Source organism: Camelus dromedarius, chromosome 10 (genome assembly GCF_036321535.1).
Source record: "Camelus dromedarius isolate mCamDro1 chromosome 10, mCamDro1.pat, whole genome shotgun sequence".
Lineage (NCBI taxonomy): Eukaryota > Metazoa > Chordata > Mammalia > Artiodactyla > Camelidae > Camelus > Camelus dromedarius.
The window spans coordinates 36,653,480-36,678,392 of NC_087445.1; the positions used below are offsets into that span (position 1 = coordinate 36,653,480).

The 24,913-nt window shown below is 34.1% G+C and overlaps 1 protein-coding gene across 2 annotated transcripts in view; it reads left to right on the top strand.

Moving 5' to 3' along the window:
* The window catches only part of SMC5 (structural maintenance of chromosomes 5), an 87,838-nt gene continuing 62,925 nt past the window's right edge, over nt 1-24,913 (top strand). For both annotated transcript variants that reach the window (XM_010999868.3, XM_031449847.2), the window contains exons 1-3: nt 1-286; nt 4,567-4,708; nt 14,518-14,570. In XM_010999868.3, coding sequence (XP_010998170.2) covers nt 87-286; nt 4,567-4,708; nt 14,518-14,570 — 395 coding nt within the window. In that variant the 5' untranslated portion in view covers nt 1-86. The remainder of the gene's footprint in view (nt 287-4,566; nt 4,709-14,517; nt 14,571-24,913) is intronic.

A 24,913-nucleotide genomic window follows, 5' to 3' on the forward strand; every position in this document is an offset into this window, starting at 1 on the left:
CAGTTCGCGCGGGAGTGGGGCGCCGAAGGGCCGGGGCTGCAGGTCGGTGGGAACGGAAGCCGAAGCCGGGAGGGGAGGAAGCCAGGATGGCGACACCGAGCAGGAAAACGTCGACCTCAAGCCCCCTGGCCTCCAAGAGAGCTCTCCCGAGAGATCCCTCGTCGGAGGTCCCGAGCAAGAAAAAGAGTTCGGCCCCTCAGGCGGCGCCGCCGCCGCCACTGCCGCTGCAGTCGTCCGGGCCTTTCGTGGAAGGCTCTATCGTCCGCATCGCGATGGAGAACTTCCTGTGAGTGGCCGGAGGCCGTGCGGCGGCGGCAGGGGAGGCGAGCGGGCGGCCAGGCGGCGGGCACAGGCTGCGTGCGTGCGGGAGTGGGTGGGTGGATGGATGTGTGCCTGGCTTGGGGATCTGGCGGTAAATTCGTGCCGGGGTTGCCGGGAGGGTGTTTACTCGCAGGCTGTGGAGATAGACGTGTTTGTTGATGTGATAGGTGTGTGTCTTGTGTGATGTGGCTTTTAAATTCTTAACGCCAACGTTGTTTGAAGGCGTCCTATGGCGGCCAGTGGACGTAGTAGGGATTAGGTCTCTTCCCGCTGGGAGTCACGGCCTAGAGAGGTAGGGTATAATCTGTAATTCACAAAACTGGGCCTTGGGAACTCAGAGAAAGCAACAGTTAAATCACAGCGGCAGTGGTGCTGTGGCGGATTCCTGAAGACTAAGTAGTTGCCAGGTAGACAAAGATGGTGAAGGTTGTTTCGGATAGAGGTTGAAATGTGGAGGAAAATTAAGTCTTACTCTCATTTGTTGCGCCTTCCTACAGACCTTTGACCTCATTCAAATCCGGCTTTCTTCCCTGGTTTCTTGCCTCTTCCTCCAGACAGCTAATAATCAATACTCTAGAATTTAGTAAATATGTTCTAACACAAATGCCGTGTTTACCTCTAGCACCTTACAGCTTATTTGATTAAAGTCTATTTTTTTTTTTAAGATTGCACGGAGTGGCGTAGGGGAAACAGAATTGCAGTAGCAATACCAACATTATTTTTTCAAGCATCGTGTGCCAGGCATTGAAATAGGTGCTTTATTTACACAATGCTTTCGTTGGTTTCTCATAACTACTTGTATTATCTCCACTGGTAAGCTCAGAGAGGTTAATTTGCCCACGTTTACAGCTAATAAGTAGCTGAATTACTGTTTGAATTCAAATCAAGAAAGTTAAATATAATCAAATGAAGTATCTACCATAACAATGTATATGTGTCAGGATGCCATTGGGGCCCAAAGATGAAATGGTTAATTTCATCTACAACTGTGAGAAGGGCTTTGTACTGGAAGGTTTAAAATCTTAAAAGATGGGAAGAGCGTTGTTGACAAAGGAACTGCGTGAAACTGTTTTATTTAGGAAGTTTCCAGCATTTTAGTGTGGCTAGAACATAGAATGTGAGTGAGTATGTGGACAGGGTTGATACTGAAGTTGTAGACAACTGTTGAGGATCTCTGTTTACTATGATGAGGAATTCCAGCTTTATCCTGTAGGCAGCCAGGATGCATTTTAAGCAGGAATGACATGCGACATATTACTCTGGAAGCAGTGTGAAGGATGATTTAGAAAGGGTGCAAGATTGGAGGCTAGAAGGCTTTTACAGTATGAAGGCAGAGCTGATCAGGGTTTGAACCTAGCAGTGTGAAGTAGGAGATTTGTAGAAGAGATTTGATAGGGTCTGGCTGCAGATTGTGACGCAAGAGGGTAAGGGAGGGATGCAGCATTTTTCTCAATTCTCTGCCTTAGCTAATTGGTCAGATGTAGTGCTATTCAGAAGGAACAATTTGGGGAGGATAATAATAAATGTCTTTTGGATCTTGTGACTTGAAGTTTGCTGTGGGGCATCTGAAAGATCTTCCGTAAGCAGTATATAAGGGTTTTGAGCTTACAGGAAAATGTGGCAGGTGAGAGATTTGGGGATCATGCATATAGGTGATGGTTGAAATTGCAGAGGTGGTTGAGATTGTCCAGAAGGAAATATAAATAGGAATAGAAGACCCAGTACAGAGTCCTGGAGGAAAACCAGCATTTAAGGATGAGGAGTAGAACTTGCAGACTGAGAAGGAACTGTTCAGGGAAGAAGGGAACTGTGGGAGAGTGTTATCAGAGAAGCCAAGGAAAAAGAGTGCTTCAGAAATATCTTCTGTTACAGTAAAGTCAGATAACAGGACGGAAAAGAGCTCACTGCCTTTAGCAATTAGGAAATCTTCGACTCTTTGATGAAGTAGTGGAAGCAGAAAACTTTGCAGTTGTAGAAGAATGAGTGTGAGGAAAGAGGAGAAAGAAAAGGGAGCTGGAAAGTGCATAGCTCAGTGAAGTTTTGTTTGTTTTCACTATGAGAGGACTTTGAGTTTTAGAAATGAAGTAGGAGCGGTAGGCTTAGAGAACCGAAATGGCCTGAAAGAGTGTTCAAGGGAAGGAATCTTGTGATTGAACCAAGTCGAATGGGATTGAGAGTGCAGGGAGAGATTTCTAGGCAGAAGGGATAGCATGTGCAAAGGCTTGGAGAAAGAAGGAAACGAAATAGTCAAGAACTGAAAGAAATTCACGGTAGGTAAAATTTAGAGGTCTGATTAGAGAATAGAGGAAGGAGGTAGAAAGTAGAAAAAGATGAATTAGAGCTAAATTATGAAGGGGCTTATTTTTTCCTTTTTTTAAAAAAAAGTAGTGATGTCAGGTTTGCACGTTTACCAGCATGATTTGGTAATTGGATGATGGAGGGCCGCTTGCATAGCGGTGAAGGAGATGGTAAGAATCAAAGATGATGAAAAACTAATGCTTAGGTTTCTGACTTGGGCAGCGGGGCGAATGATGTTATCATTCTCTAAGAAACCACAAGAGTGGTTTTTGGTTGGGAAAGATGGTGGGTTTAGTTTCGAATGTGTTAAGTTTGAGGTGACTATTGTGGGACATCCAAATAGAGTTCTTGAGGAGGTAATTGCATATATAGGCCATCTGGGCTGACTTTCAACATACAGGTGCTACCTGAGGCCATGGAGAATGCATAAGATACCAGGCCAAGTGTGTAGATGAGAAGAGAGTGGTAGCTCTTTCAGGGAGAGCTCAGAGAAAAGGGAATTCCCAATAAACGTAGAGTCAGAACAATTTTTTTTAAACTCAGAGGCTGTATTTTGTTCTTGGTAATTTTTCCTGTTTATAATATTTGTGTATATATTATAGGCTGTAAGTTCTCATGCTTTTTCCTGTTATTTGTTATTGTTTTCTTAAATACCAGTTGCATCACTATTTTAGTAAGTCAGTTGCATAGAGATTTCCCATCAGGAAATTTATTAAAAGAATGAGGCTCCATGTGTTGGGTGTAAGAAGTCCTAGGTCAGGTAATATTCCAGATGTCTGAAATTCCCAACTAGTTTACTTTAACCATTGTAAAGGGTTCCTTTAGGACTCAGCTGTTAGCAGAATAAAACATCTGAAAAGATAGGTAGATACAGTGTAGAGATGTGGGATTGGAAATGTGCCAAGAAATACTTCTCTTTACCACCTGTATTTGTTTTATTACCACCTGACATTTCAGATTATTAATTTGAGTATTAAAGTTGAAGTGTGCTTGGTTAAATTATTTAAATACTTAGCATGTTAGTAGCAAGCTAAGCTTTTCTTTTTGGGGCATTTATTGGCAGCTAACTGAAACCCTGTGGGAACAGAACATAATTTATGGGTTCCACTTCAGGATATTCAAAGACAAGATAGAAGGATATGTGAGTCAGCATTTGCTTCACATTTTGCTAGAGCTGTCCCTGAGGACCAGTAAGGTGTAGATGGTACTGTTGCAGGTAGAGTGCTGGACAGCATGCTGCTTTATGGTATGAGGGAATGTCACAAAAGTGGTTGGTGATGATGTAGTCTTGTTTTTTTTTTCCCTTAGGAATAGAAGTTACTCAGTTGTATACTAAAAATAGATCCTTTGGTGAATGCCTGCAGCATATTAAAAGAAATGGATGTTATTTTTGAAAAATTAATAGTAAAGTGAAACTATTGGGTTGAAATATCTTCAGTTTTCTTATTATAATAAAAATAATTTGAATTGTTTCAAATATTAAACAATGAGAAGTTGCTAGTAAGCATTTTAATTCCAAGAGAAATATAAATGTAAAATCCATAGATTTGGGATGAGCCATGACTTTGCTTACATATAACTTGTTTTAAAATTATTTGTACAGCAAATGTGATGTACTCTTGCATGTGTTACAATTATTAAAGAATAAATAATATCAAACTTCGCTTTATTCAGTAGACTTAGTATAAAAAAAGAAGTCTTATTTTCTTATGAATGTTCTTATTTTAGATATACATTATCACTTTTTCATTTCTCCTGCTGACAGATTTTTCATTCTAGTTATTAATGACCTATAAATGACATTAAATTACTAAGGTTAGCTGATTTTTAAAGGAATTTGAGGAAGCCTGTAGATAATGATAAGGCAAAGCAAGAAAAAATGCATTGGTAAGAAAATATTCTTCATCTTTTATCTCTGCTTAGTAATTTCATTTCTTTATAATTTAGAACGTATGATATCTGTGAAGTGTCTCCTGGACCCCACTTGAATATGATTATTGGAGCTAATGGAACAGGGAAGTCCAGCATCGTGTGTGCCATTTGCCTTGGACTAGCAGGCAAACCAGCTTTCATGGGACGGGCTGATAAGGTGAGTTAACATAAGTACTTTTTAACAAAATTCAAAGCCATGAATTGCTTTTAGTAACAAATCAATTCCTACATCTCAGTTCCTTGGTTATAATAAATGTGTTGTGCTTGAATATAAATAGTGAAGTTGGTAGATAGAGACACTGGGGGGAAGACTTCCATTTCCAGAAGTATGTTGCATTATATGGTATACCTAGAGAATTTTCCAAGTATGTAACACCTGCAGTCTTAGAAATGGTATAAATATCTTTTAAAATGTATTGCTGGGCTTGTGGAAAGGTGAAGTAAGTTTACAAAGGTGAAAAAAAAAATGTTTGAATCTGAAGATTTCAGTAAGCTCTGGAGTTGTTTCCCCAGGGGTATTTGCTTGCATTGCACCCTGAAGCCTGGCTTTGAATTGGTTACATGGAGTTGGGGGTCCTGAAGGTGAGGAAGGGTTAGAAGATAAAATTAGAAGCCAAGTGCTGTGTGTAGCAGGAAAAAACACCACAAAATGGGATAGCAGAGTTACTTATCTCATTGTTAGCTCTGAATAGAGTGGAGAGAAGAAGAAAATTTTCCAAATAAGCCTTAATGTATACACTGTAATTTTAATTTAAAGTAGTCCCAGTTGGTAATATTTCCTGGCAGCTGGCAGAAGCAAATGTAAATCCTCTGAAGGAAAATACCTTCAATCCAGTCCTCAAATGAATTCTAACATAAAGTTCCAAGAGGTTCATGAATCCATACCTAAAAAAAATTCACAAAACATAGGAGGAAGTGAGTTACCAAAAATAAAAGCTAACAAAAACAGCAGACCTGTTTTACAATCAGACCTACAAAGCTTGTAGATATAGAATGTAATATGGAATATTTAGTTTGTTAAAGGAATTAAAAGAAAGTTGCAAGTTTAACAAAGGAATAAGTAACAAAAAGATGAAGTAAATTTGAAAAAAAATCAAATAGAGCATAAAGAAATAAAAATACATGAGGATAGAAACTTGGTAGACAGGTAAAACAACAAAGCAGACACATTTGATAATCTGTGAACCAAAATACCTGACAGTTTTTCTAGAAATGCAATATAGAGTAAAGGGAAAGAAAAAAGGTTTGAAATCAAGGTTGAGACCTGGTAATTAAAGGAAGATAATCCAGTATAGATCTAAGTGTCTCTAAAGAGAGAAAATGGACTAAGGAAGAAGCATTATTTAAAGGAATAATGGCTAAGAATTTTCCAGAAATGTTGAAAACCTGAGCATCAGATTCAAGACACCTCATATATCCCAGACAGGATAAATGAAAGCAATACACAAACAGACACATTGTAGTGAATTCCATAGTAGTAGTAATATGGTCTCAGAATGGGAACGGGGGTGGGGTAGTAAAGCCTGAGATCCTCACTAAAGGACTTTGAAAGTATATAATTTAGGAAGAATGATCCCAGAAAGAAAATCTGAGAGGTTAAAAAAAAAAAAATGGTGAGCAAAAAAAAAGGGGGTAAACATATAGGAAAGTTATATGTAAACTCTATGAAATAATACTGATGTCTCATTTGTCAGATTTTTGGGGGTGGGTAATTAGGTTTGTTTATTTTTAGAGGAGGTGTCTGGGATTAAACCCAGGACCTCGAGCATGCTAAGCATGTGCTTTACCACTTGAGCTACGCCCTCCTCCCTTCATTTGTCAGGTTTTTAAATCAGAGAACTAAATGTTGCCCTTCTGGAAAACAGGAAGGAAATGATCAGAATTAAAATATTCTATAAGTTTGTATTATTGGGAGGAAGTTAAGATAATTGGTTAACTTCAGAGTTTATTAAGTTGAATATGCATGTTAAAATGGCTAGAGTAAACCATAAAAAATTGAAATACATAGCCTCCAAACAAGAAAGATCTTTAAAAAATAGGATGAGAGAAGTGGAGTAGAAAATAACCACTGCCCAAGCAACCCAGGAGAAGTCTTAAGAAAGGAGAGGGAAAAGGAAAGAAACAGAATTGTAGAAAAGGAGATCATTAAAAAATATAAGATAGTGGAAATACATGTACAATACAGTCACAATAATGGTGTAAATTCTTGTTAAATGAGAAAGTCTGTTAGAGTAGATAAATAGAGTTCAGTTCTATTTTGTTTACTATAAGCATATCTAAAATAAAAAGGTATAGAGAAGTTGAAAGTAAAAGGATGAAAAAATATTTACCAGGCAAATATACAAAAGAAAGTAGGTCTAGCTGAATTAATAACAGGCAAAACAGAATTCAAAGCAAAAAGAACTTTTAGAAATAAAGATGGTCATTAAATATTGATGAAAGGTCAAGTTCAGCAAGAAGATAATTCAGTTAACTTGAATTCACATAATCTCACTACAAAATAAAATAAGCAAAATTGCAGAATTCTTAAAGACAAGAGATCCATCATCATAGTGGAAGAGCTATTGATAACCAGTAGATCAATCAATAAGTAGTAAGAATATAGAAAGATGTAAACAGTTAGCTTGAACTAATGGACATGTTGTAAACACTGCACTCATCAGTTGGAGAAGGCACATTCTTTTTAAGCAGGAATGGAGTGTTTCTTAAAATTAACCATATACTGAGCCATCAAGCAAGTATCAAAATTTATCAAAGAATTGCTGCTACCACATAGACCGTATCTTCTGGCCACAATGCTATTAAGATAGAAATAATAACACTAAAAATTTCCCATTTGTTTAGAATGAAACATTACTTCTATATTATATACAGATCAAAGAAGAAATCTAAATGGAAACTGAAAGGTAGGAGAGGAAGTTAATAACATAATACACAATGATACAATAGGGACCACAAAACCAAAAATTGACTTCTGAGAAGATAAAGGGGGGTAAGGAGAGAAAAGATACAGGAAATGGCAAAAAGTAATAGTTAAGATATGTTGTGATCCAGAAAAAACCCCAAATTTAAGTGGTTTAAACATAAAAAAGACTAATTCTTACTCTTTCTCCAGTATAGGCCATCTTTGGTCACCTAGGTATTTAGGTTGATGAAGTCTTCATTTCAGTATATACAGTTGACCCTAAACAACGCAGGTTTGAAACGTGAGGATCCACTTATATGTAAATATTTTTCAATAGTAAATATATATGTTCTACTCATACTTAATTGGACGAAGCAAGTCATGAGGCCATAACTAGGATCAGAGAAAAGAGCAAGGGCAGTCCTACTATTGGCTTGAGAGGAGAATCAGAATATTCATGAACTGCCCTAATGACTACCACCAGGGCATTACAGGAATGCAGCAGAGGTTTAAAAGCTTATTTGAGAATATTATGAGAAACTTTATTCTAATAAAGCTTAAAATTTTTTACAGTTGTGGATATATATGTTTTTATGACTATTTAAATGATCAAAACTTACTCTTAAGTAGAAAAGATAAATTAGCCAGTAAATTTTTTCTCATAGAGAACACTAGACAAAGACAATTATGGCTTAGTTCTAACAGCAGTAAGTTCCTATTTTATGCAGAGAATATGACTCTAGGTACTAAAAGCAGTCAAGGATAGAATGAAAAAATTACAAGCCAGTCTCACTCATGAATCTAGAAACAAAAATCACACAAAAAAAGAAACTTCATGTTGAATTTAATAATACATACACCATGACCAAGTTGAATTTATTCAGAGAATGAGAGATTGACTATTAGGAAACAAATGAACATAATACATCACATTTTAAAGAAGAAATATATCATCTCTGTAGATAGAGAAAAAGCATTCAATCAAATTCCACAGTAATTTATGGTTAAAAACTTTTAGCAAACTAGGAAAAGAGGAGACCTTTCTTAATTTCGTAAAAGATACCTATGAAGATGTTCAGGAGCAAATCAAGGTTACCTACTGTCACTACTATTCAACATTGTACTGGAAGTTCTAGGTAGAACAGAAAAAATACGTGTTGGAAAGAAAGAAAACTCATTCACAGATTATATTAGTGTCTGCATAAAACCCACAAAAGAAATTCCAGATAAGCCTTCTGACAGATTAATATGGATATTTACCCGGATTATTAAAGATTATATAACATAAACACTGAATCTGTGGGCACCTTGATCTTGGACTTCCCAACCTTCTGAACTGTAGCAAATATATGTTTAAGCCACCCAGTCTATGACATTTTGGTTTTAGAAGCCCAGACTAAGTCACGGACCTTTTCACATTCTTTAACTTACTGAGGACTCCAAAAGCTTTTGTTCTGTGGGTTATGTCTATCGATTAGAATTAATAATAAACTTAGAAATAACAGATTAGAAATAAAAACTGGGAAGCAAAAAAAGTTGTGTAACAAAAATTAGTTGCATTTCTACATACTACACTGAGCAGAAAATGCAATTAAAAATGGATATTGTTTACAGTAGCAACAGAAGTATGAATTACATAGCATAAATCAATAAAAGACATGTAAGATCTATATGCAGAAATTACACATTTTATTTAAAAACATTAAGTGGAGAGAAGCACTGCATTAATGGACAGGAAGAACTAATATAAAAATGTCTTTCTTCATATATCATATGATATCCCTTATATGTAGAATCCAAAAGTGATACAAATGAATTTGTTTACAAAACAGAAACAGACTCACAGACATAGAAAACAAACTTACGGTTACCAAATAAGGTCGGGAGTGGGGAGGGGTAAATTAGGAGTTTGGGATTAGCAGATTCTAACTACTATATTTAAAATAGATAAACAACAGTGTTCTACTGTATAGCACAGGGACCTGTATCAGAATCATGTAATAACCTATAATGGAAAAGAATATGAAAAAGTATATATGTGTAACTGAGTCACTGTGCTGTACACCAGAAATTAACACATTGTAAGCCAACTATACTTCAAATTAAAAAAAAAACTAAAAATAAGCTAAAGGATATATTGTACAACACAGGGACTATAGCCAATTTTTTATAGTAACTAAACAGTATAACCTGTAAAAATTGTGAATCACTATATTGTACACCTTTATGTTGTATTATTATACATCAACTATAGTTCAATAATAAAAGATACCAACCATAAAAAAAGTCATCCTTCTATTTATGTCATCTACGTATTCAGTGTTATTTGAGTCAAAATCCCAGTAGTGTCTACAAATTATAAGCTGGTTCTAAAATTTAGATGGAAAACCAGGGGCCAAGAATTACTAAGGTAATTCTAAAGAAATAGAACAAAATGTTAAGACTAGATGCTGTAAAACTCTTAGAGGAAAACATAGGCAGAGCACTCTTTGACATAAATTGCAGCCATATTTTTTTTGGATGTCTCAGAGTTATGGAAATAAAAACAGAAATAAACAAATAAGAGCTAATTAAACTTAAAAGCTTTTGCATAGCAAAGGAAAGCATAAAACAAAATGAAAAGACAGCCTACAGAATGGTAGAAAATATTTGCAAATGATGCGACCAACAAGGGATTGGTTTTCAAAATACAGTCAGCTCACACAGCTCAATATAAAAAAATAATAATAATAACCCAATCCAAAAGTGGGCAGAAGATCTAAATAGACATTTCTCCAAAGAAGATATGCAGGTGGCCAATAGGCACGTGAAAAGATGTTCAACATCACTAATCGAGAAATGCAAATCAAAACTACAATGAGGTATCACCTCACTCTAGTCAGAATGGCCAACATCAAAAAATCTACAAATAATAAATGCTGGAGGGGGTGTGGAGAAAAAGGAACACTCCTACTCTGTTGGTGGGAATGTAAATTGGTGCAGCTACTATAGAGAACAGTAGGAAGGTTCCTTAAAAAACTAAAACTAGAGTGATCATATGATCCAGCAATCCCACTCCTCAGCATGTATCAAGAGAAAACTCTAATTCGAAAAGGTAAATGTACCCCAGGGTTCATAGCAGCACTTTTTACAATAGCCAAGACATGGAAGCATCCTAAATGTGTATAGTACAACCTAGCCATAAGAAGGAATTAAATAATGCATGTGCAACAACATGGATGGACCTAGAGATTATCATGCTAAGGGAAGTCCATCAGTCAGAGAAAGACAGATACATCACTTATATATGGACTCTAAAAAAATGACACAAACTTATTTAAAAAACACTCACAGAAAACAAGCTTATGGTTGTGAGGAGGAGGGGAAAGGGAGGGATAAATTGGGAGTTTGGATATAAACTACTCTGTACAGAATACATAAACAGCAAGGTCCTAACTGTATTTAATAGCTTATAGTGACCTGTAATGAAAAAGAGTATATATGTATAACTGAATCACTGCCATACAGCAGAAATTTATGTAACATTGTAAATCAGCTATGCCTCAATTTAAAAAAATGGGAAAACAAAAAATAAAATTTAGGTGAAAGAATAAAGGGCCAAGAATAGCTAAGATACTTGTAAAGAAATAGAACAAAATGGAAAAGCTTGCCTACCAGACATCAAAACTTAATACACAATTACAGTAAGTTAAGACATTGTGGTGTTGGTTTAAGAATGTGTGATAGACTGTTGTAATGTGACCAAATAAAAAGTCCAAATACAAAGCCATGGTTAGTAGAAGCTTGATTGATGACAGAACTGACATTGTAGATGAATGGGGGAAAGATGAGTAAATAGTACTGAGACAACTGGTTATCTGTACAGGAAAAAGTGAAATTGAGGCCTTTCCACATACTTTAACAAAAATCAATTCCAGGTGGATTAAAGAGTTAAATGGGATTGATAAGAAGTTTTTAGAAGATACTGGTAATAGAAGAGACTGTCTTTGTGACTTTAGGTTAAAGAAAAATTCCTTAAATAAAAGTATAGATGGCAAGGGAAGAGTTGATAAATTCAGCTGTAATAAAATTTAAAAACTTCTGTTCATCAAAGGAAACCTTATAAAGAAAAGACTAGCCACAAATTGGGAGAAGGTATATACAGCACTTAAAACAAAACATTGGTATCCAGACTATGTAATAAGCAAAAGAATAACTCAGAAGAAAAATGGGCAAAAGATATGCTCGGATGTCTCACAGAAGAGGCAACCCAGACAACCAGTAAATGCATGAAAAGATGCTCAATTTCATTAATTATCAGAGAAACAGAAATTAATACTGGCATGGTATATCCAACAGACCCATAAAAATTCTAGCGGTGCCATGTGTTTATAAGGATATAGAGCAGTGGGAACTCTGATGCATTCTTGGTGGGAATATAAATTTATACAATCTCCTTGGAAAATGATAAGGCATTACCTAGTAAATCTGTAAGTGCATATATCCAGTCCCTCAAAAACCTCCTAGGTACCCTAGTAAGCTCTTGTACATTTATACTAGGTGAAATTATGTAAATATTTATAGCAGTATTGTTTGCAATAAATTATAGTATGTTCATATAAAACTGACTTGTATGACAGTTGAAAATGAATATATGTATATATATGCATGGCTGGGACATTGTGCTGTACACCAGAAATTGACACATTGTAACTGACTATAGTTCAGTTTTTTAAAAAAGAGGCTAAATAAATAAATAAAATTGAATATTATATGACAGTAAAAATAAACCTTAGCTCATTGGTTAAATATCAAACCTATTTTAAGGAAGAATGCCATCTTGAAAAAATAACATGTAATATGAATTTGTTTATGGAATGGTCAAAAACAATATACTTAATGTTTAGAGATACATGTATATAGTAAAAGCAAAACATGATCAGCAGATGAGTTCAGAGATTACATCTGTTGAGAGAGAAAGATGCAATTGGAGTGAGTTACACAAAGCCTGTCAGATACACTAATAGTGAACAATTCCTTAAATTGGTAGATACGTGGTTGTTTTATTATTACTTAAATAGTGCATGAAGTTTATATATACTGTTTTGGTACATATTGCACATAAGAACATGTTTTAAAAAGAAAGTCTAAAAATTGAGTTGTTACTCCACTGTAAAATATTTTTAAAACTTGAAATAACTTTTTCTAAAACTATTAAAAGGGGGAAGGTATAGCTCAAGTGGTAGAGCACATGCTTAGCATGCACAAGGTCCTGAGTTCAATCCCCAGTACCTCCAAAAAATAAATAACTAAACCTAATTACCTTCCCTCCAAAAAATTTTTTTCTTAATTATAAAAAAACTATTATAAATATTTCAGTATTATCAAAATAATATCACAAGTTTCTTAGCCAGGCTTAAAAATTTAACATAGGTTATGAGATTGAGTTATATACCCCTTAAGATTATAAGTAAACCTATTCAGAATATAGTTTCTTTAATGTTATATAGGAGGCATTTTTGAGGTAGAAAACACACTGCCTTATTAATGGTTAGCTTTGTAACCTTAGTCAATTGTCTGGGCCTCAGTTTTATTTCAAGGAAAAGGGATTCGAGTAGCTGACTTCTAAGGACTAAACCAGATTTTTATAAATATTGATATGTAGTTTTTAAATTGTCAGAAATCATTTTTTTACATCCTTACCTCTCTAATAGTCTGCTGAATTGTACTGCAAGAGCTGTGTAATCAGAATGGATTGGGCTGTGTAAATTTTCACCAACCTTCCCATTTATTTTTGTCATAAAGAAAGACACATCTCATCCTTGATTGGTAGGGCTTTTAAAGGAGGCTGTGGAGTACGGTGTTTCTTAGATGACAGATTGCAGACCTCTGGGTATCCACAGATGTATTTAGGGCATGTCCAAGTTCTTGGCAAAAATCTTTTTAATATTTTATTTTTATTTAAATGCAAACAAAAATTTAACACAAGCATATTCTGGACCACCTGTATGGATAGTTTATAATAAGAACTGCCTCCTAATTTTTTTCTTTTCTTCCACTTGGCACTAAGTATTTTAACTGTTGCAGGCTAATGAGCAGAAGCCACTCCTACAACAGTGCCATTGTTTTCCCTATCTATGAAGAACCTGAAACAATTTAAGTAACTTGGTCGAGGTCATCAGCTTGTATGTGGCAGAGTTGAAATTTGAACCTAGATGCTGTATGTTAAAGCCTGTACTCTTGGTCATTAAGCTATACTTTATTGTCACAGGAACAGACTTTCTTTTTCATCTTTCTGGGCCTCAGTTTCATCATCTGTAAAACGAATATAAGATATACCTCATAAGGTTGCTCATGAGTATTAAATGAGAAAATTGTATATAAAGTGCTTAGCACAGAAGCATATAGTAAAGCTTAGTAAATATTAACTGTTCTGATTATAATTGTGAATATCACTGTCATTACAACTTAAAAAGACAATTATTTGTAAGTTGTATTTTCTGCAACTTTTTAGTATTATTTACTTATAGCTCAATTTAAGATCCAATCTGATTTTTTTAGGCCCAGGATCTTTTTTCATACTTATATACGTATAGAAACTAGCTCACATTTGCCTATTTTGCCATGTAAATTGTGCTTACTTAAGTTGTATTTACTATGTATATTGCTCTTTTTAAAAAATTCCTTTGTGGCAGTTATATCTTAAGTAATAACAGGATGGGTACTATTAGAGTGATTGTTAATATTTAATCTGTGCAACTCCGTAGAAGTACCCAGGATCTGAAGCCGATTACCTGGGTTTAGGTTCTTGTTTGTACCACTACTGGCTTTGTCATGAATTTTGTAAGATTCCATCAGGCAAGTAAAAGGGTCAATAAATGGTAACTAAGATTATTATTATTGTCTGTGGTTGGAAACAGTGGAAGAGCTTAAATCTCTGAAAGGCACATCAGAAAGTGATGGAAGTGAACATACAGAGTAGTTATTGAAGGACTCCTGATCTGACAAATAATAATGACTGCTGAATCACTGTAACCTGGAGATGTCATCACACAGCTCACTTTGTCTTTTTTATGTCTTAGGTTGGTTTTTTTGTGAAGAGAGGATGTACCAAAGGCATGGTTGAAATTGAATTGTAAGTGTTAAAAGTGCTGAAATCACTTTTTCCTGCATAATTTCTTAGTCTATGTTCATGCTTTCCTGATGACTTTAGTAAGAAGTAATAATACATTATTATGGCATACATACTGGAAATAATATTTGAGGAATACTTTAGACAAGTTTTTTTAATGTATCTTTTAAAACCTAAATTGTAAGAATTTTCTTTCTGAAAAAAATTCTTAAGGAAATTACAAGTTTATGGGAGATAATGAAATAGAAATATACCTTTGTTAAATATTTATGAAGAAGTTGCAGCATTTCTTACAAATTTAAGATGTCTTTTTTTTCTGATTTTGAAAGTAATACTAGAAAATACAAATAATGTAGAAATGTATAAAGTTGAAAATGAAGGCCTTCTTGCTGTAATTTTACTTCTAGAAATGACCATTGTTAATAGTTTGGTGAATCTCATACATGGCAAATACTTGGCATTTATGTCACCATTTTCCATTCCCTCCCTCATGATAGAAATCAATAATTCATTATGGTTTTCTTTTCCCTCCAACTTAGATGTTCTCAAGTTGCCCGTCTTGGCAGCCATTTCTGGTAGAGTTAGTATTCAAGATGAAACCTGTTGACCATCCTTGGTGTATATACTTTTCAGTCTTTTATATGTGAATATGCACATCTTTTGGATGATATTTAGAGTGTTGTTTTTTTGGAGTGTTTTTTAAGAGTCGTGGAATTTTATTTAGCTGAAATAGCTCTTGAAGATAATAGCCCTGTCATCTTATAGGATATGAGAAAATGATGTTTTTATTCAAAAATTGTTGGAAATTTAAAAATTTATGTAGAGATGAGGAATAGGCATAGGCATACATGGAAGTAAACAGAAAACAATTAAGAGATTACAGTCAACTTATTAAAATATGATGATAGTGTTTTTACTGAAAGATAAAAATAGAAAACCAAGACCTGAGTAAATGGAGAAGTTCCTAAAAATATCAAGTTGGAATCACCATCAGCATGTCAACCCTTTCCAAACTAATGCATAAATTTGATACAATTCCAGTGAGAGTCTCAATAGGTAAGTTTACAAGTTGATTATAAAGTTTATCTAGCAGAATAAACGTGCCAGAAAACCTAAGAGATTTTGAAAAGCAGGATCACGAGTAAGACATTTGTGTTAACAGATGTTAAAGTGTACTATAAAGATGTTAATAGTGCAGTATTGGTACAGAAAATTAGAAGAGCAGAATGGCGAAAACAGGAAGAGATCAAGGTATATGAGAGTTTAATTTATTGTAAAGGTGGCAGTTAAGCATGGGGTATAAATTACTCAATTTGAGTTGAAATAATTGGCTGCTAATTTTTTAAGACAAATTTAGAGCTTTATCAAATAATATATACATAAATAAAATCTTGATATGTTAAAGGCTGAGTGAAAAAATGCGTAACTTTGAAAGTAATAGAAAATTCTTTATATCTCAGGAAAAGAAAAGGCCTTTCTAAGCAGAGCAGGTTAGCCAATAACCATAAAAAGGAAGTTAGGAAACTTAGGTTCCACAAAAATCTAGCTAAAAATAATGGTGCCATACCTAAAATGAGTGACAAATGAGAAGACAAATTTTTAGCACAGATAACACATACATGTCTTAAAATTACTAAAACATCAGTGTTTCATTAAGTCAGTAAAAATTATAAATAACTTACAAAAAACAATAGAAAATAAGCAAGGAAATCTAATATAAAGTAAAATAATGGTCAGTAAGTATAAAAAGAGGCTACATATCACTAGTTATCAGAGAAATCAAAATGCGGATTTTTTTCCTCTTAGAAAACTTTTTAAATGAATTCAATAATATGAAGGTACAGTAAAGTGAGTCCTGTCTTGCACTGTTTGTGGGAGTGTAAGTGCTATATCCTATTTGACAGTATTGGATTTTAAATACAGATATTCTTTGATCCAGTTACTATTCTAGAGAATGTTTACTCATTTGCACAAAATTAGCTTTTTCCTAATTTTAATGATGAAAATTATAAACAACCCAAATGTCCATCACCTAATAAATAACTAAATAAAATACCATATATCCATGCAATTATATATTATTCAGTCACAAAAAGGATTGAAGTACCGATAGATCCTATAACATGGGTGACCCTTGGAAAGATTATGCTTAGTGAAAGGATCCAGACACAGAAGATTGCACATTGCATGATTCCGTTTATATAAAATGTCCAGAATAGGCAAATCCATAGAGACAGAAAATAGAGGAAAGAATGGGAAGTGACTGATTCTCAAGTATGGGCTCCTCTTTTGTGTGATGAAAATATTCTGGACTTAGATGGTGGTGATGGTTGCACAACTTGGGGAATGTATTTAAAAACTATTGTCATTATACATATTCTTTCAACTGTACACTTAAAAATGGTTAAATCGTAAATTTTATACATTTACCACAATTTTAAAAAACATTGAATTATTACTTTAAAATGGTGGATTCTGCAATAGGTGAATTACATCAAATTTTTAAAAATAGGTACTTACCTCGTTTTACTGCACTTGCAGATAACTGATTTTTTTTTTACAAATCGAAGTTTTGTGGCACCCTGCATTGTCATATGATGGTTAGCATTTTTTAGGAATAAAGTATTTTTAAGGTATGTACATTGTTTTTTAGATGTAATGCTACTGCACACTTAGTAGACTACAGTGTAGTATAAACATAACTTTTATATGTCCTGGGAAACCAAAACATTTGTGTGTCTCGCTCTTGCTTTATTGCAGAGGTCTGCAACCTAACCTGCAGTGTCTCTGAGGTATGCCTGTAATTGTCAAAGATACTCCTGGGTTAGCTTTGGTACCATTGATTGACCACAATGGTTTGTTAGATATTAAAACTAAAAAAAATCCCAAGCCAGGAATATTTATAAAATACAGAAGGAGTAGTAATATTTAAGTTTGAAAAGTTCATTATGGATGACTGCAGGTCTTAAGCACTCCTGACTTTCTACTCTGAATCACCAAAGCCCAGTTGTCCTCTTAGTTATCTAAAGAGTTAACTACTTGGTGTGCAGTAGCTACTAGGTGTAATAAACTGGCCAGGCCACTGACCACTAACCAGAGTTCGGTTACCAAATTTGACACAAGGGGAGATTTCCCTTTCCCCGGACTCACCATGGTTATATTGTGATCACTTGTTCCATTAGGCTCCACGTGGCTTTGAGAATACTAGATACAAAATGGCTCATTATTTGTTGTTGAAATCGTCATTGCTTTTGAATAAACCCATTAACTGGCCACATATCCATTGGGTGGAATGGTAGATAGAATAATTTCTGACACGTATTTATGCAGTAATTTTTCAAATATTTATTGAGTACATTGGGAATGCAGCAGTCTGCCATCATGGAATTTGTGGTTAGAGGCATGAGGGGAAGACAGATAAACAAATAGATGAAATATATATTGTATTACATGGTGATGAGTGCTACGGAGAAAAATAAAGCAGGAAAGGTGGTTAGGAGATACCAGAGTGAAATTTACAGTATTAAGTAAGGTGATCAGGAAAGTTCTCACTGAGAAAGTAGTATTTGAACAGAGACTTGGAGATAAAGGGATGAGCATGGAGATATTTGGGGAAACAGCATTTCAGGTAGAGGAATTTATAAATGCTAAGACTCTGAAGTGGTACCCAATATGACTGGATTACATTAAACAGGAGAATAGTAAAAGATAAATTCTGAAAACACCAGGGAACCAGCTAATAAGACCTTGGAGGCCAGTGTAAGGACTTTGCATTTATTTTGAATAAGATGTGAAGCCACCAGGATTTGAGCAGAGAGGTGGCATAATCTAACTTAAACTTTAACCAGACCATCTAGGTTGCTGTGTCAAAAACACTGTAAGAGAACAGAGGCAAAAGCAAGGATATCAATGTAGTGACAATATAATAACCCTAAGAGAGATGAAAATAGCTGAGGATTTGCTCACAAATTGAATATATGGTGTAGAAGAAAAAGAGGCATCAAGAAAGATAAGTACATGTATAGTTAGTTAGCTGGCAATCTTAAGAAGAGTGGAGTTTCTGTTAGCTGAGGTAATGAAACCTGCCTCAGGAGGTTTTAGGGTAAGATCAGAAGGTCGTCTTGGAGTATATCATATTTCATGGAATTAAGATACTACCATTTGTCAAATGAAGCTCCCAGTTAAACTGTGAAACAGTTTGAAATGTGCATCCCAGTTCCAGAAATGTTAAGGTGTGAAAAGAGTAACAAAAACAGCTGCTTTTCAGAGTAGGTAAAACACGGAGTAAAGTTTTGAGATGCCTGTATATAAACATTCAGGTAGGAATGTTGAATGGGCAGTTAGATTTTTAACCTTTCGTTAGAAGTCAACCGAAGATAACACATTATGAGAATTGTCAGAGTGGTTGAAGTCACCAAGGGAGAAGGTATAGATGAAGGAAAGAAGTCTAAGAACTAGCCCCTGTTGCACTGTGGCATTTAGAGGTTGAACATAGGAGAAACTAGGAAAGGAAACTGAAAAGAGTTTGCTTGTGAATCAAAAGAATATAGTGCCTGGAAAGCAATTCTTTGAATAGTTTGATGAATAATGTGTCTGATGCTGATGATAGATTGAGAAAAAGGAAGACAGAGAGCTTAATTAGATTTAGCTCATTGTTGGCCTTGGCAAGGTTTGGGGGAGGTGGTGCCTTTATATCCTCCTATTGAATGTTTGGGAAAAGCCTGTTGAGAATATTTGTGAGCTGAGAACTGAATGATAACCATAAGAACTGGAGTAGACTATTAAGGGCAGAAGGAATAGTTTGTGTAGAGGATCTAAGTTTGTTGTTTCTGAGGAATAGAAAAATGGTAGTGTAGCTGGGGTGAAATGAGGTAGAAGTTTGATACCATTTACTTGGTTGGGGATATTTCCTTTTGTTCCTGATCTGATGTTCTTTTAATTAGGATTAGCAGATGAGTTTTACTTGCATCTTTTGAATTAAACATATTTTAATTGATAAATTCAATTAATTTCCTGATTAGTCAGTTTTGCATTCTTAGAGTAAATGCAATATGGTCATAATTTTCTTTTGATTGCTAAATTTGGTTCTCTGATGTTTTATTTAGGATTTTTACATCTGTATTTTATTTGTGAAATATTTGTTTGAATGTTTGGTTAAACTTACTGATAAGATCATTTGGGCCTGGAGTTTTTAACTATTGATTAAATTTATTTAATGATAATGGATTATTTAGTTTTTCTTTTCTTCTTGAATCACCGTGATAATTTATACTTCTCTAAAAATTTTTACCATCTTAGCTTTTAATTTTTTGACTAAATAATAGTTTCCTATGTAAGTTTACTATGTTTGTATTACATTGTATCATGTATAATATATATTATCTAAGTGTCTCTGTGTTTCCCTCTTTCATTAATTTTTTTCATGATTTGAAAAAAATTGATGTTTTAGTAGTCTTTCAGTGAATTAACTTTTGCATTGTTTTTGTTTTATATCATTTTCTATTTAAAAAATATTTATTGAGTTATAGTCAGTTTACAATGTTGTGTCAATTTTCATTTTCTATTTCATTAAATTCTGTTCTTTATTAATTCTTCTCTAAACTTTTGGTTTCTTTGGTTCTTTTTCTAATTTCTTAAAATGGATACTTATTGTACTAATTTTCAGTCTTTTGTTTTTTTCCTAATAAAAATAGTTAAGGTTAAAAGTTTCCCTCTCAGTATTGCTTTAGTTCTGTCTCCCAAATTTGGGCATGTAGTATTTTCCTGTTTTTCAGTTTTGAATGTTTTCTTCTTGAGTTCTTAAATTAGAAATTGTTTCCAACTCTAATGTAGTGATTTTCTTTTAAACTTTTTTTGTTGAGTTATAGTCATTTTACAGTGTGTCAAATTCCGGTGTAGAGCACAATTTTTTCAGTCATACATAAATGTACATATATTCATTATCACATTTTTTTTCTCTGGGCTGCCACAAGATCTTGTATGTATTTCTGTGTGCTATACAGTATAATCTTGTTTATCTATTCTACATATGCCTGTCAGTATCTACAAATTTTGAACTCCCAGTCTATGTAGAGATTTTCTTGTTACAATTTGGTGTTGATTTCCACTTTGATAGTAGTGTGGTAAATACGTATGTGTGTGTGTTTGTACACAGCCTTTTGAAATTTGTTGTGATTTACTTTTTGTACTGAGCTTTGATAATTGTTACTTGTTTGGTTGAAAGAATGAGTATTCTGCTGTTGTATTTGCAGTGTTCCGTATTTGACCATTAGTTCCAGTTGATTAGTTAAATTGCTAAATCTTCTATATTTTTTATTTCATCTGTCAGATCAAATCCTTAATTAATGAGAAAAGTGTAGTACACTATCCCTTTATGTAGATTTGTCAATTACACTTACTCTGTCAATTTTTGCTGTATATATTTTCAGGACATTATTTCTTGCAGCTAAGATTCAGATTTGTTCTCTCCTCCTGGGTGAATTGAATTTTTTTTTTTTGTTATGTACTGACTTCATCTTTTGAGGCTTTTTGACTTACAGTCTGTTTAATTTGCCATTAGTGTAGTCAGCAGCTTTCTTTTATTTTCCTGGTTATCTTTTTTTTTTCTTTTTTTTTTTTTTTTTTGAGTGGCTGAAGCCAGTAGTGTTTTAATTTCACAGACTTGAAACACTAGTGTTTCTATAGGCTGGGCAGTCCTTCCTCAAAACAGCGACATAACTAAGCAGCAAAGTCCTTTTAATCCCACAGAGTTTTCTCTAGTACCTGAAGAACTTTTAACAAGATAGCAGTACATGGTTTTTCTAACTGGGTTCTTCCTCTTAAGGAAATTTATACAGTGTGTAATACATTTACACACTTGGACCATACACCTGTAAATAAGCATTTGTGATACCTACATGATTTTGAACTAAACTAAGGGAACTAAACTCAATGAAACCAGACCTTAAAGCCTTTGAGACAGCATCTTCAACAGGTTTCCCATAGAAGGATTAGAGCTGATTGTTTCTTCCAAAGGAAGAAATACTATGTACTGCATTCTTTTATTGAGTTGGAGATACATATGATCTGATGTACATAGTATGTTTCCTGAAAGATCTGTAATACTTCTATTTCTAGAGGAAGTTCAAGCTAAGATCTGTAAGCATGAAGGCCTTGCACCGAGTAGGAAAAGGCATACTTCCCATATAGAAGTTGTATGTGTTTCTTACAAGGTAAATTAACAATTTTACAAAGATTGTTCTTTCAACGTAAGAAACTTGTACCTTGGATTTGAAATAGCTAGTGGAACACCTACGTTTACCAAATGAGAATCAAGCCTTTTCATGCAGTCAAAAAATCTTTCACTCTTTTGGGTCTTTAAACATAGAACTTCATGCAGCTTTTAATGAAACATTAAAAAGAGATTTTTTTTTCCTGGTGGGTCCCTTAAATATTTCACTAGGTACTCCAAACCTTGTAGACATACTCTGTACACTGAAAGCACAATCTGTATAAAAAAATCACAGAATCACATACACCTTCTATATAGGAAACTGAAAGCCTTTTTTTAAATTATTTTTTTAATTGCAGATATTTTTAAAATTTACCTATATATACTGTTCATTGTTTCTAAGAACAGTTTAGAGCTTTAGCTTTTTAAACTTAACATAGTTATCAAAGGAATAAAGCTAACCACAAAATAAGAACAGAATTCAGTAATCCAGTCATAAATCACGGTTACATGTGCTTACACATATTCAAGAATTCAGTCATCTAAGTTATAAATAATAAGTAGTTCATTTGTGCCCCCCCCCCTTTTTTTTTTATAAGATTCCACATGTAAGTGATACCATACGGCATTTTTCTCTTTCTTTTCTGGCCCACTTCACTTAGAATGGCAATCTCCAGGTTCATCCATGTTGCATTATTTTCTTTTTTATGGCTGAGTATCATTCCATTGTATATATATACCACAGCTTCTTTATCCAGTCATCTGTCTATGGACATTTAAGTTGTTTCCATGTGTTGGCTACTGTAAATAGTGCTGCTGTGAACATTGGGATGCATGTCTTTTTGAATTATATTTTTCTCTGAGTATATGCCCAGGAGTGGGATTGCTGAATCACATGGTAAGTCTATTTTTAGTTTTTTAAGGAACTTCCATACTGCCCTCCATAGTGGCTGCACTAATTTACATTCCCACCAGCAGTGTAGAGGGTTCCCTTTTCCCCACACCCTCTCCAGCATTTATCATTTGTATACTTTTTAATGATGGCCATTCTGGCTGGTGTAAATTGATATTTCATTGTAGTTTTGATTTGCATTTCTCTGACAATTAGCGATGCTGAACATTTTTTCATGTGCCTATTGACCATTTGTATGTCTTCACTGAAGAATTGCTTGTTTAGGTCTTCTGCCCATTTTTGGATTGGGTTGCTTGGTTTTATATTAAGCTGTATAAACTATTTGTATATTTTGGAAATTAGTCCCTTGTTGGTCACATCATTTGCAAATATTTTCTTCCATTCTGTAGTTGTTTTTTCATTTTGTTGATGGTATCCTTAACTGTGCAAAAGCTTTTAAGCTTTTAGATCCCATGTGTTCATGTTTGCTTTTATTTCCATTACCCCAGGAGCCAGTTCAAAAATATATTGCTGTGATATATGTCCAAGAGTGTTTTGCCTATGTTTTCCTCTAGTTTTATAGTATTTGGTCTTAGATTTAAATCTTTAATCCATTTTGAGTTTATTTTTGTATATGGTGTTAGAGACTATTCTAATTTCAGTGTTTTACAGGTAGCTGTCCAGTTTTCCCAGCACCACTTATTGAAGAGACTGTCTTTTCTCCATTGTATGTTCTTGCCTCCTTTGTCGTAGATTAATTGACCATAAGTCCATGGGTTTATTTCTGGTCTTTCTGCCCTGTTCCATTGATCTATGTGTCTGTTTTTGTGCCAGTACCATACTGCTTTGATTACTGTAGGTTTGTAGTATAGTCTGAAGTCAGGGAGCATGATTCTCCCAGCTCCATCTTCTTCAAGGTTGTTTTGGATATTTGGGGTCTTTTGTGTTTCCATACAAATTTTAACATTTTTTGTTCCAACTCTGTGAAGAATGTTGTTGGTAATTTGATAGGGATTGCATTGACTCTGTATATTGCCTTTCCTTGGTTATCTTTTTTCATTCATTTATTTCAAGCTTTTTATTTCCCTCGTATCTCATTTAAACAAGGATCGCTGGGTGTTGTGTTTCATGTAGTCTCTTAAATAGCACATAATGGTCCATTCACATTTATTGTAATTACTTACATGTTTGGACTTATTTTTACCATCTTATTCTGTGCTTTTTATTTGTTTCACTTTTGAATATTTCGTAACTCTCTTGCCTTCATTTGAATTTTGGGGGCTTAATTTTTTTTTTTATTGTTTTGAAAATTATGCATTCTTCTCTTGTTTTAATGGTTATTAAATTTCTTAACAAATATTTTAATTAGAATCTAGACAATTGAATCTTCATCTCCTCCTGAATAAAGATTTTAGACTAGTTTTATTTTAATAACTTATTCTCTGAATTTATATACTATCTTAATTGTCTTGTTTTTTAAACTCTTCAAGATATAATAACTATTATGAATTTAAACTGTCAATATTTGTTTAGAATTACCCCACATATTTTCTGTTTGCATTGCTTTTCATCCTTTCTTGCATTTCTTTTCTTCCCTCTGGGATCTCTTTCTTCCAGAGGACATTTCTTTTAATGAGGCTTATCTAGTGGAACACTTGATTTGTCTGTAAATATTTTGCTCTAAATCTTAAAGATGTATTTACTGGATATAAAATTCTACACTGAAAGTTTTTTGGTTTTTTTTTTTCTTTTTTAAGCACATACAAAGTGTAATTCCATTGTCTTCTGCTGTGAATCTAATCTTAGTTTCTTGGATAGTAATTCCCTTTTTCTCAAGAGGCTTTTGAAATCATACCTCTGTTTTTGGTGTTACATAGCTTCACATATATTTAGGTATGAATTTATTTATTTATTTATTTAGCTTCAGATTTAAGGAGCTTCTCAAATCTATGGCTCAGAAAATTCTTAACCTGTTTTCTCTACATGTATTGCCACTGACCCATTATCTGTCTCCTTTCCTTCCAGAAAACTTACTAGATTGTTAGGCTTTCTTGGTCGTCAGTGTCTCTTAACATCTTTCAAATTTTTCATTCTTTTTTCCATTTTTCAGTTTTATTACGTAGAATTGTTACAGTTTGACTGCATATACACAGTATATTGCCTGTAAATACATATACACAATATGCTGCCCATATTTTAAAAATTTACATATATGTACTGTTCATTGTTTCTAAGAACATTTAG